General features: G+C 33.4%; 1 protein-coding gene across 1 annotated transcript in view; it reads right to left on the bottom strand.

Moving 5' to 3' along the window:
• SLC26A7 (solute carrier family 26 member 7) overlaps nucleotides 1-18,643 on the bottom strand; it is a 132,794-nt gene that overhangs the window by 17,038 nt on the left and 97,113 nt on the right. The window contains exons 9-14 of the mRNA XM_063079905.1: nucleotides 14,930-15,007; nucleotides 13,831-13,926; nucleotides 8,446-8,552; nucleotides 7,348-7,414; nucleotides 3,667-3,804; nucleotides 1,365-1,413 (exon numbers count right to left, since the gene is read on the bottom strand). Coding sequence (XP_062935975.1) covers nucleotides 1,365-1,413; nucleotides 3,667-3,804; nucleotides 7,348-7,414; nucleotides 8,446-8,552; nucleotides 13,831-13,926; nucleotides 14,930-15,007 — 535 coding nt within the window. The remainder of the gene's footprint in view (nucleotides 1-1,364; nucleotides 1,414-3,666; nucleotides 3,805-7,347; nucleotides 7,415-8,445; nucleotides 8,553-13,830; nucleotides 13,927-14,929; nucleotides 15,008-18,643) is intronic.

The raw sequence follows: 18,643 nt of genomic DNA, 5'->3' as shown, positions 1-18,643 counted from the left end.
ATAGTGACCCTTACACCATATTCCATACTATCCCTTATAAACCTGATAGGGATTTACTATCTAGGTAAAGATAATGATTTGGATTTCATTAATTCTGTCTTCTTTTCCTGTTCTCCCTCCCTTGCTTGCTTCTTTCCTTCCGTTTATTCATTAATTGACCATCTATTAGCTTTATGTCTTTAGTGATAAAGCCATAACAGAAACAAAAGCCAAATTCCTTGGGAAATAATGATAAATGAAAGTAGAAAGTCAACGGGAAGAGAGAAAGAGTTAGACTTGAGAAATGAGGTAAAAACCATGCCATTACTTTTTAAAAAATGTTTATAACTGACTTCCCTTTATTTTAAAAAGTCATTTTTTAAAAAATAATCCAGTTTTCATTCTGAATTTTCAGCATTGACTTATTTTCTCAAATTTGTGACTTAATAACAGAAATGTGTATGGGGCCATTTCATTCTTTTATAAATCATGTCATTTATTTAGCTCCATGCTTTAAAAAAATGCTTATTTTAAAGTATATATTTAAATTAATAGATGTCATGATACTAGTGATGCTTTAAAAAAAAATCTAATAAATTTGGAACTAAAATTATTTCCCAAAAAAATCAAAATAAAAGATAAAACAAATATTTCTCAAAGACTTCCTATAAAAATAACTTTTATTTCCACCTGGTTAGAAGAAACTAGCTAAATATAAAACAAATTCAGAGTTTTTTATAACCATTTACATTAAATAAAAGCCACAATAATAAATAATTAAACTATTTCTGATGTTTTCATCTTAGTAAATATCAAATTAAAAGATAAATACGCAGATTTGTTTCAGTTCTGCCCTTTTTATTATCATTTAGTTGCAATTTTATCATAACGTTTTTCATTCATACTTAACAGTAGTATATCACTTTTTGGTGTGTCTTTTAATTTTCTCTATTCTGAGACAAAGTCACATCAACTCATGAGTTTTCAACAGAAGAATAATTAAACTTCTAGGGGGTAAACACTGACCCAGATAATTTAACAGGCACCCACCATCAAAACATTTGTTCCTGTTATCTGATTTTTGTTTTTCAGGTAAACATGCACATGGAATTGCTTTAAATCATTGCCTTGTTTGGGGTGGAAATCCAAAGTGCGTTCAAAGACATGATATTTGGGAGAAAATTCTAATCCATATAGAAACTACATGTAACACCAACAATTTCAGTCTACTGTTCAAACATTTGTTATAAGTAAAGAAAAAGAAGAGGGAGGAGGAAGACAGAGAAGGGAGCAGAGGGGGATGAGGAAAAGGGGAAGAAGGTTTCATTCTTGGTCTACATTCAAGTCAGGACACTAGGGTTTGCTTTTCCTTGGAGCTCACTCACCATTGCAGTTGCCATTGGACAGAGAACTGAGCAAGGTGTTTTGTTCACACTGAAATGGAAACAAACGTAAAGAAGAAAAATGTCATAAAATTTCATATCTCTGAGGAAAAAAAGCACATTATTCTTTTCTCCATAATGAATAACAAAAAACTAGTCTCCAATAATTATTTTTCGTTAGCCTTGTTTTCAGTAGGATGTATACAATAAACTTTGAAATAATAAAATAACTAGTTTTAAATATGTATTAGTTCAGTAGATAATTTGTGTTATCAAGTCAGACTGTCTTCTCTAGAACATTTTCTGCAAGACTGTTTTTTGATTTTCAATCAGAAATTAAACTTTTGTATGTGCTTTTCATGTAGCATATCCAATCAGAATTAACCTCCTTAACAGAGCATTCTCAGAGGGGGAGCCACCAATCATATATTTCATATTACACAAGAGTTAACTGTTCATGTGGAGCTCCATGAAAATGCCAGAGTAACATTCTTGATTTATGGAAATTCTGGAAATGAAAATGGCTCTGTATCTTGCAGTTAACCTTCTCTGACAATAATCGATGCCTCTAATGAGATCACATGCCGCTTCTCAAGTCATGTATTATTGTTATTTTTGTTGTTGTTGATGATGATGATAACAACTGATAATTTTTCAGTATTTACTATATACCAAGGATTTTACATTAATCATTTTATCCTCAGAACAATCCTATGAAGTTACTAATCTCATTTTCCACCTATGGGAGTTAAAGATAAGAAAGGTTAAATAACTTGACCAAAGTCTCAAAGCTAGTATGAGCCTGGGCTAGAATGAAAGCCCACGCCCTTCCAACTCCAAACCTCATTCTCCCAACCACTACATTATATTGCCCCTATCATGAAACTGGTTTTCATCTTAAAGTCTCACTAGAAAACCTCTATTTTCTCCTCTTAATACCCCATGTCAAAGTTCACATGTTTTAAGTCTGGCTCTGACAGTTATCAGCCATACAATTTTCACCAGGCTACTTTACATTCCTAAGTCTCAAACTTCTTTTATATAACATTCAGGCTAGTGCCACTTACATTGTGGGGCTGGTGTTAATTAAGTTAGACATTTAACCAGTATGAGTTTCCACTCTCTCCTCTTAGCAATACCTTGTCTGAAATTTCCTGTGCAGACTAATTCCAAATCATTTATGTAGATACCCTCCTTCCAGGAGGTGGACCATAACTCCCTGTTCTATAAGTGTGGACTGTGCATATTGCCTTCCTTCCAAAGAGCACAGTATGGAAAGAAGAAAAACAGGGTAACTTTATAGTAGTGAAACCTGACAAACACTACCTGAGCCAGGTGATCAAGGCCAACACCAACAGTAACAAATCATGCTTGGTAGTAGGTACCTGGATGTGATGTGATGATAAGGGCCCTTTACCTCTGTGGTTTTCCTCCCCAAAACCCATAACCCCAGTCTTACCATGAGAAAAACACCAAATTCCAACAGAGGGGTATTCTACAAAATACCTGACCAGTACTACTGAGTACCGTCAAGGTCATCAAAAAGGAAAGTTTGGGAAACTGTCACAGCCAAGAGGAGCCTAAGGACATATGACAACTAAACGTAACGTGGTATCCTGGATGACCGATACTGTAAAGTCTGTTCTAAGTGCTTTGCATATATTAACTCATTTAAAAATCTCAATTACAGATGAGGAAACTGCAGAATAAAGATTCAAGAACTCAGTTAAGTTCCCACAGCTAGTAAGTGGCAGCTTAGCTTCAAAGTCCATGGTGTTAACATTGCAGAGGGCTTATGGTTTTAGATGATGGTAGATAGCTCAGTTAAATTAAACCATACTCATGTACATTTGATTCAGTATCTTTGTTGATAACTTTACTTATGGAGATAAAGAATGCTGGGATTTTATCATAATGTTATCATGATGATGGCAACAGTTTATGTTTCTCTGAAGTCATTTATAATATTCTATTTCTTTTAGAATTAGATCTAATGTTTTTTTGCTGTTGTTAGGACCTGGATAAAAAGATGCCTTAAATTAAGTGATTTGCCTTATTTATTTTTCTTGGGGTTATAGTAGGTGGTACACATGTCCATTAGGTATGCTATGAATGAATGAACAAGACAGTGAGAATCTAAAAGTTAACTACAAGAGCCAAATAAAAAATATAATACAATATTAGGTTTTGCTGAGGACAGACATCTCCAAACTCATTGAGAAAGTACTACTAGATACATTTTTTAGTATTATGATATAAGGTTACCTGCAGTATGACATTCTAATCATAAAACTGCTGGTCCTACCTTGCTGATATCATCAAATGGCTGGTTGCTGGCATTTTCCTTTTGGATTATGTTCATTAGATCGGTATAAAATTTCTTAGCATTCAGGAATACAAGTGGGTTGTTTATTGAGATGATTTTAATCTGCTGGAGGGTTTCCTTTTGAAGAAAAAGGAGAAATAGACTGAGAACCCTGAATTAAATAAAAGTGAATAACCATATCCAATGAATCTAAATCTTACAAGTACAAATGTTACTCAATTATGGAAGCAATCCCTTAAATAACATTTTCATTATTAAAATTCATTTAGAGACCATAATGTCCTATCACACTTCTTAGCAAAAAATATGTTCTTCCTCTTTACTAAGAAACATTAGTAAACTTGAAGCAAGGTTGCAGCTCTTCAGAAAGTGGTCCTTATTCCTACTAACAGTGTTTTGGGGAGGCAATAGCCTAGCATATCCCAAGAATACCAGGAATACCTGTCCTCCCCAAACTACCTCTTCTATTCAATCTATATCAATTGAAAATTAATTCACTTGACCATCAGTATTTTTTAAAAATGAAAATGTGTCCTAAAGGGTCAACTGTCAGCCATTTACCTCTAATGACATAGCTTTCTTTCAGCTGAAATATAACTTTACAAGTGACCAATAGTCAAGTGGAATAAAGAGAACAGGAGGTAGTATCAGGCATATAGTTTCACTTTTGGCATGCCTGGGTTACACTGCATTGCCAGAATGTAGGTGAGAGATGCAGAAAAGTAAAAGGAAAAGTTTCAACACAAAAGGTGTCCGCTTTGGCCATCTGCCCAGATATTATAAGGATACTTCAAAAAGTTTGTGGAAAAATAGAACCAAAAGATAATACAAATCTTTCTGTTGCTTTGCCTCACACAGGGTGGCGGAGATGCAAAAAGGATTACTCAAAGCCCATTTCTTCTGAGCAGTGTGACACCCCGAAGGGGTTAATTTCCTGGAACCCTCAAGAGAGAGTCATTCCTCCTTTGGGAAATTAACACTGAACTGGGGTTTTGTCTCAGTATTCATTCTTCAAGCCAGAAAGTTACAGAAAAAGAACATAGGTGGAGTTATGGTTAAGTATAGTTTAACAATAGAGGCTGGTAACATAAGTGAAATAACAAAGTGACATTCCATAATGCAATTTGCAAAAGGTTAAGTCGATCCACCAATAAAAGCTTGTTCTTAGCAAATACTGTGTTTTCCTACAGCAGTTTCCTCAGTATTTTTACATAACAATAAAGCAACTTTCTTATCATATCAATCAGTAGGTTAACCTGCTCTCAAGGATGTCAGTCCTTGAGAGCCAGCAACTTTGCTGTGTTACAATTCTGTATCCACAACAGAGACTTTAGCCTGGGGAACGTTTCCTGTCTTTGCAAGGTTAACATTTCTATATGTAATTTTAAAAAGTTAGGTTCAACCTGAAACTTACAGGGCTTTGGAAACTAGGCCCTGTGAAATACATTTGCTTCATAAATGTTAGTATCCTCCACATCTTTCCATGAACATTTTGAAGAACTCCTGTACTGGCTGCACTTGGTGGTGTGTGCAACTAACACCATCTTCTCTGTGACCTTTGGGACAGGTGTTTGACCTACAAATTAAGAGGATGTTAAATTCCATGAAATGATAACTCCTTACCAACTAAGTAAAGCAATACTCCTCAGGCTTTAGTGGTTGCACAGAGAGATGCAAAGAATAGTGACTCATAGCGGCAGAAGAAAGAAAGATGAAAGAAAGAAAATATTAGGTATGTTAATCTGTATAATTCATTTAACCTTCTCAGTTTCTTCATTTTTTAAATTAGGTTAATGTTCAAACTAGATAATCTCAAAATGTTTCTATAGCTGCAAAATTAAATAAACTCTGGGAAGTGAATAGATTTGCAGCAAATAACTCAAGAAAGCAAAAACTTTAAGTTGATAATTTTTAATCAAGAGTAAACCTTAAAACAAAAATAAAACATTAATTCTTAAGCTTGTCATATTTAGTCATCACAAAGCACCAAACCTTAGACTGACCCAGTAATCATACCACATGATTGTGCCAATATGTTGTTTTAAGTTGAGACAGTATGAAAAAAAATATGTATTTGTTAAAGAAAAGAGATTTAAATTGTTCCAGAAAATAAATTTTCATTGCGGTTGAATTCGCTGAGTGGATAGATGTCTCTCAAATTAGGCCTGGGGGATTCCCAGGAAGCAGGGGTGGAAGAAGGAATGAATAGAAGAGAGGAAGGACAGATTATTTTGCTTTAAGTTAGTTAAAAATTCCACAGTTTATGTTCAAATCTTGCTCATAGTTTTTCCCCTCTTATTTTTGACATAAAATATTAAATAACTAGTGAGGTATAATAGTCTAATAAAATTAATATTTCCAAATGACAGTTGTTATTCAGGTCAATGACTAGACTGGAACCAATCAAGGTTTAAAACTACGGAGAAATTTGTAGCATTTTCATCTTCATATAAATCCGCTCATTCACTTCCCCATGTGCTAAGCCCAAGATGAAGGTAAGGATCAGACATAATTTATTAGCCAGTGTTTTTTAAGCTAAAAAATAGTCAAACCTAAAGTCAAATTCTGTCTCAAAGCAAAGGCTAGTGGAGGTGTACATGAGGTGTGAACACACATTGGACTTCAAGGGCCTGGAGAGTCCATCTGAGACTGTCCACAAGCACTAAATTCCCATGGAAATTTAAGAAAAGAAAAGAAAGGCAGATTTGGTGAAAAACTTAAGCCTGGAATGCTGTCAAAGGCTCTGAACTATTTCTCTTTGAAGAAAATCTTTCCATACTTTTAAAAACACAAGCCATTTTCCTGGGTGTCACAGAAGGACTCCTGATGCTACCTCCTACTTGGAAATACCCTGCCATGGGTCCTTCTGCTGGGAGGCCTGTTCTCTCTGTTCTGAAGGGAATCATGAGGTACTGAAACAAGTGAATGTGAAAAATAAAGGAGAAAAGGTTAACCAAGTATTTACAAAGCAGGTTCAAAGTGAGGGCAATTTTTAAAACTTGGCAAAAAAAGTCAAGTCAACATTTTTTTCCCTCACTTTAAACTGTTTTGGTCATTCCTTAGAAAGAGAAACTAGAACTTAAACACAATCAATTCGCTCCCTTAAGCATGGGCAGTGCAAGCCAATTTATATAAGTTATTTCCTTAAAAAGGTGTCCACTATGCAAGAAACCAATCCCATTGGCATTCTACAACCATTGGAATTAATTACCCCTGCTGAGTTTAAAAAAACAAAAACACACACAAAAAATACCATAATCCAACTTTGCTTTATGCCTTATCTTCCTTCATCACTTAATTCATAAAGACTATTAGTTTGGTCTGATTACTTTATGCAACTTAGTAATGGAAAAGAGGTTTCCAATTGCATGAACTAATCCGAGCCATGATTCTCTGAAAACTGCAGTTCTATGAACTGTGATATATATGGTCCTATCTGATTGCTAAATCCAAAGAGATTTTCTTTTGTTCTATTAAGTTGTTGCATGTCCATTGCCACATGTGTGGTGATCACATATATATATATATATACTAATTAAAAGTAGAATTATCATGTTTTTAAATGTCATAATTTATCTGCTTCTTATGATATCTTGAAGTTATCTCACCCACAAAAATGATTAACTGCAGTTAACAAAGGAAAAAAGAAACTAAACTTACACCATCCATTTCTGTCTTCACTTTAAATTCCATTTCTTTCATGTTTTTTATACTAAGAGTCTTTGCTCTAAAATTAAGGCAGATAAAAAATAAAACAAGTCATTTCCTAATCACTATATTAAGATGAAGAAACAAAAAAGATAAGTCATTTCATCTTAACAATAGAACATATCCAACATGGTTTAGGTCCTATAACCCACTTGTTCATAAAACATTAGTAAATCTATATCTCTGGAATATTCAGGAATAGAGAGTAACCACAGAGGCATCTGAATAGAGATTAACAAATGCAGTTCATCTCACTTGTGTTCCCACAGCCCCATATCTCCAAGCTACAAGACAAGAATTGGTAAGAAGAATTATAAAAGAGAAGGGGCTAGAGAGTACACAGTATGTGATAAAATCTTATTTTAGAGGAAAGGAGGGAAAGAGGGAATCAATGGCAAGACAGGATCAGATAATACTAAATCTGCATATATAGATACTATAAAGATAGAATCTATAGAATAAAACTTAACATTTTTAGGAATATTCTACACACTTTCTTATCCTTCCCTTGAAAGTATTTGTAAAATAACATATTCCTAAAATGTTTAATGATGTTTAATAAAAAAAAGAAAAGGAGTGTATTCCTCAATAAATTATAAAATTATATATATACACCTGTGTGTGTGTATATATATATAATTTAAATTTATATATATATAAATTAATCTGGCTTCTGAAAAATAAAATTTTCTAAAGTTATTTAACTTTCCAAATGATTACATTGCTATATGGTTTGTGTATCATTAGATACTATTTCTTTTCATGTAATTTAAAAAAAAAATCTCTGTGATGCAGTTTATGGTTAAGGGATTTATTTAATATATTTTATATATTCTATTTTATAATCAGTAGGATATTTTTCTTCATTAAGACCAACAGTGTTACATATCATATGTAAACAAAGCATTTATCTATTTGTCTGTAATTCTCTGACAGTAAGTGAAACATGAGATTTTAGTACTATATGTTACACAGAAATTAAAGTAACTGGCAACACCATATGTTGTGCTGCTGGTTCAGAATAAACACAGCATTTAAATAAGATCTTACCTTGGGAAGCGTCCTATAACTATAGCTATGGTACAGACAACACCAAACAGCAGCCCCACATTGGCAGCAAAGCATATTGTAAATACATATGTACTAACCCATATGCCCTGAAAGAGAAACAGGAAACAAAAGAGGTGGGTTTCATCTCTCTCATGATTACTAAGTTCTTCATAATCTTATTCTACAACATTCCTGTAACCAAATCTCTCAGCAAGAATATATTATTTAAGAAGTGGTAAATAGAAGCCCAGAAATACAGAAACAAATCCTGGATCCATTAGACTCTCAACAATAGAAGTGGAGAAATGTTCATTCTTTTATTTCCAGACACTGCCAACCCTTAGTTCAATCCCCAACAAACACTCTATTTATGATCTGTAAATAGTTAGTTGATGTGATGGTTCAAAACCATGCCATAATATCCCACTGTTTTCTCATTTAATGTAATAATGTTATGAGCAATTGTTTGCAGATTTTTGGTTATTCCCAACAATATTCTGTTTTCTAGCATTGCTATAAAAATAACTAATGTAGTTTATAACTACATAAGGCTTTCAAACCTTAATGTTAAAATGACTGAATCAAACAACACTGCCAATGCCACTTTTAGATCAACCACTGTAAAGATCATTATAATTTTATTTACAAGAGTCCACTTATTGCACAAGCTAAAAAATCAGGGCCAACTTAGTTCTTGGGAACATTTCAAAAGATTGCAAGAAACACTAATTCTCTTTTGGTTGGAATTCCAAAGTTATAACCACTTGAAATTACAATTTGCAACAAGATATTGTATTATAGTTGGCATTTCTATGCTTAGTGCTGCAAAAATATCCTTAAAAGCAAAATAATTTGTGAAATCCAGAAAGTTGTATTTTCTAATCACAAATACCACACTTATCAAAGAGTAGACTAACTAAATTTTCAAACTCTCTTTTCTCCCAAATAACCTGCATCACTTTGCCTATGCATACAATTCTAAATTGATTTCTTTCTGTCTCAATAGCTGTGTTATAACTTTAAAAATCTTCAAAAACATAATTGAATTTCACACACAAATGAAAGTATTATGAACTTCTTTGTAGTCTGAAAATAGCATAGAATTTGGAGCTGAGGGGAGTGAGGGTGCATTTTTTTCAGATAAGGTTGAAACCTCTCCAAAGAGCTTTTTTTTTTTTTTTTTTTTTTTTACTAGAAACACTTATCCTTTGTCTGTATTACTTATCTATAGTGAGCTTGAGTGATTCTTAATAATGGGCTGTTTTGGAAAGCTGAGCCCTTGGAAGCAAATGTAAAATTCTTTTTATGTAGCTGAAACAAACATTCTGGAGTAAAAGAGAAAATATATTTTAAATGATTCTCATGTTCAGATTCATCTTCTACAAATTTAATACTGAGTTATTATTTATTATAAGATCATCCCTAGCCTGTCATCTTATAGGTTAGGGAACTGAGATGTTTTCCCCTTATACAGTTGAATAGACAGCCATTTGAGTCTTCTATTTGTACACAGTGTCTTTTTCCTTTCTAATCTATTACATTATATATTTAATCCTATACAAAATAAGGCTGCAAATTTATGACCATTATTTCAACTTCCTATGATGACTCAGAGTCTTACTCATCCCCAAATGCTAACTAAACCTGACTGAGCATGGCAAAATAAGACCTCACCAAAAGCTTTCTAAGTTTAATTCCTCTGAACCAACCTACATGGTTTAATATGGAATAGGGAACTAAGGATCCTGCTCCCTGCCACTTAAAAAACCACACAGACTGGAGGTCAGGATTCATCAGAGCAACCAAAAATTTGGGTACCATCTGGTTCTATTTTTAAAGCATATTTACTCTCCCACAACATCATCTATTATTATAAGCCAGCCTTTCCAAATGCTTAGTTATTTCCTGGGGCTACATTTATAGCTTTGAAAACATATCAAATGGAAATTAATAACATAGATCAGTAAATAGTTGCATTGGTTAGAATAAGGCCCAACAGTGTGACAATTTCTGTTACAATTTCTATTAAAGACCCAAATGCTGGTTGTTACAGTTTATCAATAGATTAGCTCTTGGTCCCCTATTTTTTTTTTTTTTAACATTGGGTGGTCCTACTTGCTCCATTCCCTATTTGGCATTCACAGTCCCCAAACACAAACTAACTCCAAAGTTGACTTTAAGTAGGGAACACATAAACTCTTCCTCCTTATAGAAAATACATCAGTGTCGAGCACAGTTTAGCAGCTAATGAATTACCTCACCTCTTCCATACCTATCTGGTATGCTATGTGTTTTGGTGACTCATCCATATTATTAAGTTTTTGTAGATCTGAATTCTATCTCTATCCAGCTACTCAAGCTCAGTTCTGAGCCCATGAGTCAGTCCTCCATTTGGATCCCTATTTCCTTATTCCTCCACAGAGAGTTTTCACCTACAACTCAAAATAGAATCAATAATAAGCTGTAAAAAATGTAAAGAAATTTTTAAAAAGTGTCTGATTTTTTATGTGATGACTACTTATATGATTTTTTAAACTTTAAACCTTCAAATTATTTTATGTACACACATTTTTAGTAATTTTACTTTCGTGATATTCTGCACATATTCTATCTGTTGAGTAATCTAGACATATTATGTCTATTGGGTAATATAGCCCATCTCTACAAAAGTCTGTGCAATATATTTACTCCAAATGCTATGCTCAGATCATATCCCAATAATTGATGGCTTTTCAATGTTGAATTCCTTAGCAGCTAAGAGATGTCTCTCCACTTCAACCACAGGAGGCCATTGTCAAGCTAAACCCAACGTCCTGTTGAATCAGCATGCACTTGCTATATCCATGTCACCTTTTTAAACATTACTCTTTGCCCACTTCATATTGCCTACTTCAAGTTTTCAACTTGAACTCCTACTATAACCTCTAAGTAGGAGACTACCAATGCTGAGCTCTTGAACCATTTTTAAAATTTTTATTTTCTTTTTACTTAGCTGTATTTTCTAATTCTTCTATAATAAGTAAATGTCTTTCTTGTATAATGTTTTTATAAAATTTAAAATTCAAGTAAAATTATATTCTGTAAATGCTGGCTTATTAAACAGAATTACACCATGTAAAAAATAAATAAATAAAAATAAATAAATAAATAAATTGAGGTCTGTTGGACTCCAAAAAAAAAAAAAAAAAAAAAACTGTCTATTAAACACTTTCAAACAGAGCATGTCCAAATGCAAACTCATTAATTTCATCCCCAAGATGGATAATGGAGAGGAGACAATAATTGTCAGATCACCAAAGAGCCTGTAATTCTGAGGCTTTGCTTCAATTAGAGACACATCTTCAAACAACATACCTAAATCAGAATTGTGTAACTTTTTACCTTCTGCCCTACCACATTATTTTTTAGCATATATCCAGGTTCACTAAATAATGCATTACAATCCTAAAGGAATCACCAAGGGGCCTCCTCATAGACACAAGAAAAAAATAATGAAATAGACACAAAGGATAGGTTTAGACCTGTAATAGGTGATAAAATCTCAGGAAGAAAAACCTCTGAAATAGATATGACAATTCAAAAACAGAAATACTCTATTAAACAACAACAACAAAACAACATCAAAACTGAAGGAGATAAAAAGCAAGCTGGAAAAATGTACAAAAGAAATAAAATAGAAATAAAAACATTACAGAGATAAAAGCCATATTTAAAGATAAAATATAGGATAATTACAACTAGAAAATAATCAGAGACACACTAAATAGTCCAAAGAAACCACACACACACAGAAAAACAAAATAATCATGGGAAAGTATATAGATATGAAGAAAGACAAAGTAAAATCAACAAATACGTCATTAAAAAGAAAGCAGAACAAATAGATTTGGAAAAATATTCAAAAATATATTAGAAGAAAAATTTTGTAAATAATTATTGATTCTGAGATCAAAAAGATATGTCACACTCAGAAATTTTATTCTGGGTGCTCAACCATAGAAATATTCTGATAACATTACTGGACTTCATGGGCAAGAAGAAAGAACTTCACTGAGGAAAGTGAAGGAAAACAAACTTACAAAAAATACCAAAAATTTATGTTGACCTGTGATTTCTCTACCTCATCCTTCAATGCCTGATGATACTTTCAAATCTAAAAAGTCCTGAGGGAAAGCATTTTAAACTCAGACAAAAACTTCTGTCTACTATAAAAATAAAAAATGTAGATATTTTCACCATGAAACAGCTCACAGAATATAAGACACATCAGCCCTTCTTGGAAAACTAGTAGAAACCATACTTTATCATTGCTCAGTATAATTTAATCTGTTCCCAGTAATATCACATTAGCATAATGCTTCCCTCAATGTAACCCATTTGAAAAATAATTCATGAGACTTTTTGTATTTAGATTGTTAATGTAAGTATAAGAATAGCAACCCAGATTTTAAAAAGGAAAAATCCAGGTAAAAAGACCAGATCTACAGTAACAGAGCAAAGCATCAAAGAATTTTAAGGGAGGTTTAAAAAAGAGAGAGAGAGAGGAATTCATTGCCTCTGCCTTTGTGTTTCTGAGTCCAGAGTTGTACACAATGTCATCTTCTGAGACATGTTTTCACAGTGCTGACTCTCACCAAGATAACCAGAGGCTGGCATTGCAGCTAAACCCTAACATGGTACATTTTAACTAATGTAACAGATGTTATTATACCATTCTGGCTCCTTTAAAGAGCAATAGTGGAAAAAGTAAAAGGGAGAGTGGCTTTGCTGTCATTGAGGCAGGACCACCTAGACAAGCATCAAAGTGTCAGGTTATCAGGAATCCCTATGTCTGTGCCCGTTAAATTGATTATTCTTCATATGTGTGAGAAAATCTGGTCTTGAGTTGCTGAATGTCATGTTAATTGTGCTGTTTGCTTATAGTTTAGTAAAAACAAAAATAAGAACATTCAGTGCATAACCACAAAAAAAGAGATTCACCTTATATTCCTGCAGGATAAATTTTTAGCAATGAATTCTGGGTTTTTGTACACACTATAAATCATCATATTTTTTATTAGTGTGTACTTACTTGCTGACTCATGCTTCCAGAATCAATTCATAATGTAATTTGGGTAGCCCCAATCCAATTAAATTAGTTAGTGTTTCTTTAAAAGTTCTCAAACTACACACACGTCAAAATTTGACAAAATTCTTTTTCTGTTTCTTATAAAGACAATTTATATTTCAATGATTTTATTAAGTTTTTTTTAAATAACTGGTAGTTTGTAAAGTATACAAGTCTCAAACTGCTAAATCTATTTTCTGCAAATAAAAGTATTAAAACTTATTTGGTAATATGTACTTATGCCAAAGAGGGAGATTTTAGGTCAAATTTCTACTTACCCAATCAATTTTATCCACATTCCAATACTTTTTTAAATCCCGGAATTGTATTAGCATTCCCTTCAGTCCCACAACAATAATGCTTGCAAGAACACACTGCAAATAAAAAAAATAAGTTGATGAAAACGTAGATAAGATTTTGGCTTAAATTTAAAAGGACTGAGGTACTTTAATTTCTTTTTTTTAAAAGGACTCACTAGAAAAATGCAGGTAGAGGACTAAAGTAATAATTTTGTTTTGTTTAGAACTAACCTAGTATTGTACCTGACAAATATCATATTAATTCTAGAAAATCACTGGGTAACACTTACGAAACTCTAAAAAACAAGAAAAGAAAGAAAAAAGTAGTAGTGAACTATAAGAGTGAATGTTATAAGGTTGCATGTCCCCTTAACTATAATTATTCACCATCGTTTGTTTTAAATGTGTTTGTTGCAAAAAATTACATATTTACATTACATATATATATTTTATAATTGCCTTAAATATGAATTATCTGGTTTTACCTGAAAATATTTATAACTCTCTCGAAAAGTGAACTTGATTGTTGGAAGATTCTCCAATGGAAATGATTTATTCTCACTACACAAAAGGAGAATTAGAATAGCAAAAGACTGAGACTGGTTCTTTTCAGAGTGGGAACTTGTTTGTGTCACTTTGGTGCCTCATGCTTATAAAGAGCAAGGTGAGAATGTGTCAAGGTTATCTAATGTATGAAGGATGGGAAGATGTATTTTGTCCCCTACTCCCTTGCCCCAGCACACATTTTCTAACAGTCGAAATTCTTATAAAATTCTTCCAAAGTCTACTTCTTATAACAGAGTATGCCTAGTTCTGCCCTCCACGTGATCACAGACTGAATCTAGTTCCACAATGCCGTTTTTACACAAGAGTCAAAGAATTAGAAAACAGCCATGACACCTTCCTATTCCTCCCTCATCAAATGTATCTTTCCACCCCTCCCCTAGTCACCCTGTACTTACGTAACTTGGTTTTCAGATTTAGGATTATTGAGGTTACTCTTCCAAGAAATTTTTTATATGGTGATTCTCATTAAAAGTAAAGTTAAAAAGAAGATAGTGAAAAAGCACTACAGTACCATGGGCAGCCAGTAGAGCAAAGGTCCTATTGCATAGATGACTACAAGGATGAAAATGCAAGATATTAGACAAGCCACCTGTAAAATACAAGACAGACAATAAAAAAGAAAGCCTTGAACTTTTTTATGATTCCAAAGTTAGGGGGTGGGGAAAATTCTTAGTTCATCTTGATTAGGAGAAACAAAATGTTGGCACATAATTGTTAAATTGCATAGACTGTCATTATCTATACTTTGCAGCTGAGGGAAGCCAAACGTGACAGTTGACAAACTGGTGCAATCAAATTAAGTCAGTGATGAGAGAAAAGCAATTCCACACAAAGAAATAGGACACCAGCAACTTTTATCACACATCACAGCAATGGCTCTTTAGTTTAAATAGTGAAAGTGACATTTCAATTAAAAGTTCTTTAGACTGTTGTTTAGCCTGAGTCCCCTATTATTTCATAGGGGGTTGTTTGGGTAATAACTGAATATGTGGCTTAGTGTTTTTCTGTGCTGATGATAAATTTTCACTGACACATTTACTCTCTTCTTTGGAGTTCTTTGTTAGTAAGGGTTCTAGTTATGAAACGGTAATACGGGATTATGGGAGCAGTCTCTGCCAGTGGAACAGACTTAACGTTACTAATCCTAAAATTTCATTAGTATCATGTTCTAACCAACTCAGCCTGCTGACTAAAGTCAATTCAAAACACCTAATTCCTACAGTTAAATTCCTCTGCTTGATGGAGAACCTGATTTTACATAAGCAAATGTTCATTACTTAAAAACATTTGGCAAAACTCTCATCTGAACAAGGGAAAAGAGGGCTTTCACAGGACCACAAAGATGTCTGTACATCATTATGGGGATATCAAAGGAAATTTAGATCTATTAGCACGGCTTAAATTAAAAATAAATATTTAAACAATCAATATCAAGGGCAGGCCAGGACTCAGATCAACAGGCATTCTCAGGCATTGCTGGTGGGAATGCAATATGGTAGAGCCACTTTGAAAACAGTTGGGCAGTTTCTTTGGAAGTTATGCATACACTTAGTGTATGACCCAGGATTGCCTAAGAGAAATAAATACCTGTAAGTAAATATTTATAGCAGCTTTATTCATAAACACCAAAGTCTGTAAATAAATGGCATGTCTACCAGTTGGTGAATAGATAAATTGTGGCACACCCATACAATAGAATACTACTCAGCAGTAAAAAAGAACATAGATGAAATTCAAAACCATTAAGCTAGTGAAAGAAGCTAGACATAAATGGCTACATACTAAAAGATTCCATATTTATAAAAGTCCAAAAAAAGAAAAATTATAGGATGCCAGGGGTTAGAGATGGGGGCAGAAAATTGACTATACAGGGGCATAAAAAAAAAAAAACACTATGAGGTGATAGAAATATTCTATATCTTGACTGTGCTTGTGGTTGTACAATAATATACTTTTCCAAATAACAAGAACTGCACACCTAATTTTACTATATCTAAACTATACTCCATAAAACTGATTTAAAAAAAAAAGAAATTGGGGAAGGGATCTGTAACAATTGCTTACATACATGTGTACATACACAGAATCAGTCCACCATTGGTATTTTCTATTTTGAAAGAATAAAGGAATATAGTACTGAACCTGGTACTATTAAAAGGTATATGTGTGGGAAGAGGGGGAGTGGAGTGGGAGTCGCTATAATTATTCAGCTAAACAAGCAGTCATTCAAATGAACATAACAACTGGCTTTTCCTTGTTGGCAGAGACTGAGTAAGTCTGTTCTTCCTTCCACATTTAGTGGAACTCATCACCAGCACACTCCAGCACATAAAGATACAAAATAATTCTTATGTGGGAAATAAATCATTAAGGGATTAATACTTGCCCATAAAAGAGGTTATAGTGCACCAAACTGTCACTATACTGATTACTTAGGAGCAATTGGTGACCTTTACATGGCAAAAATGTTTTAGACAATAAAATATGATGCCCACCTTTCCACTAGATTGGAAAGAGCTAGGTATAAGAGTGCAGAGCACAGTATCACTCAGCTAGCCCAGTAAGTGAGTGGGTAAATCCATATTTATATGGAAAGAAAAAGACATCAACTACAAAGGTTTATTTCTAGACAAAAGATAATGGCATGTACCCTTTTTGTGGGACTCTTCACATATATACTTACAATGTACCTGAAAACAAAACTCTAAATCTTAGAAGCTGGAATGAACTTTGGACAGTGGGAGTCTAAACTCCTTGGAAAGATCTGAGGCACAGAGAGGCAAAGTGACTTGCCCAGGGTCATAGAGATAGGGAGTTAGAAGGTATGAAGGCGATATGGAATATATACTGCATTGGGATCCATGAAAGCCAAACGTACTTTAAATTTCCTAGATATACTATAATACACTAAGGCTGTTATAGAAATTACAGCCTAACCAAATAATGCTATTTAAAAACAGTAGGCCACAACTACATTTGGATTTTTCTCTAAATAATATTTAACTTATCTTTAATTTACATGATGTTTTCTTTCTATGTACATAAACAACAATTCACTCTCTGAACAACAACTTCAGTCTTGTATCAAAATAAGTCAAAAGTTAAATGTATTTTATTTGTCAAAAGGTGACAAACTATGAGTGAAAACTACTATTTGTAGACCTTAGGTGGTAAGTCCTATAATAAGATAGACCACATAAGCAAATGGCTGTGTTAGCTCCCTTAACGCACTTGCCTCACCACTGTTGACCAGAACACGTAAATGGACAGGAAACCCTTACCAGTTCCGCATGGTGTATCTACTCCCCAGCCATGGAAATCAATAGTATATAACAGTGTCTGCCTGCAAAGCTCTCAAAATACTTATATTATTCTCTCCATACGTAAGAGGCCCATAGGCTGAAGTCTGAATTTGTAAAAAAAAATCTTTGAGATCATGCAGCCCAAGCCATCATTCCATAATCGGCCAATCAATAATTTTAAAAAGAGGTTAAATTAAGATTAGGTATTCACAATGCTGTCCAATAGAATTCTCTAACTTTAGGCTTCTGTGATAACCCTCTGGAGCTATATTTTCAAGTATCATCCACTTTCTGAATATCTGTAACTTTGCATATGAGGTAATACTTTTTTGCATATTTCTGCTCTACCTAGAGAAAATTTTTAAGGGCAAGTTATAATCAGAACAAAAAAGACAGACGTGTTCCTTTCTTTTTTAAATCTCAGAAAACACACAAAACTTAAGTAGCTTCTTCTTAATAAGTTTCAGGCTGGCTTTGGTTGTAATTAGTAAAGAAAAGTGTTCACACCCTTAATTATACATAGGGCAAACATTGTCTAAGTATTTTACTCTTCCACTCTTTCCACATCATAATAATTAAATGTCCAAAGATAACTTTCTTTTGTTTTAAAATTATAACTACTCATATTTAAGAGTTAATTTGCATAAAAGATAATGAAATAATCAATATTTCCTTCTTGTTATGTTCTCAAACCAACGTTATATATATAGCATTTTACTTACAAAGATGACTGCGCAGGCATCGTTGTTATCCACCTCTATGTATAGTTAGAGAAAGAGTAAGATGCCAGTCCTACCCTTCCTGAGTAATTGTCAAATAATGCAAAGTAGGTTAAGAGCTCACTACATGCACGCTTGGTGGGAAGAAGCAATGGGAAAGGGCAGAGGATGAAAGTGGAAGAGGATATTGGGTCACTAAGGCTA

Source organism: Cynocephalus volans, chromosome 15 (genome assembly GCF_027409185.1).
Source record: "Cynocephalus volans isolate mCynVol1 chromosome 15, mCynVol1.pri, whole genome shotgun sequence".
NCBI classification, from domain to species: domain Eukaryota; kingdom Metazoa; phylum Chordata; class Mammalia; order Dermoptera; family Cynocephalidae; genus Cynocephalus; species Cynocephalus volans.
This window is presented reverse-complemented; position numbering and strand designations above follow the sequence as displayed.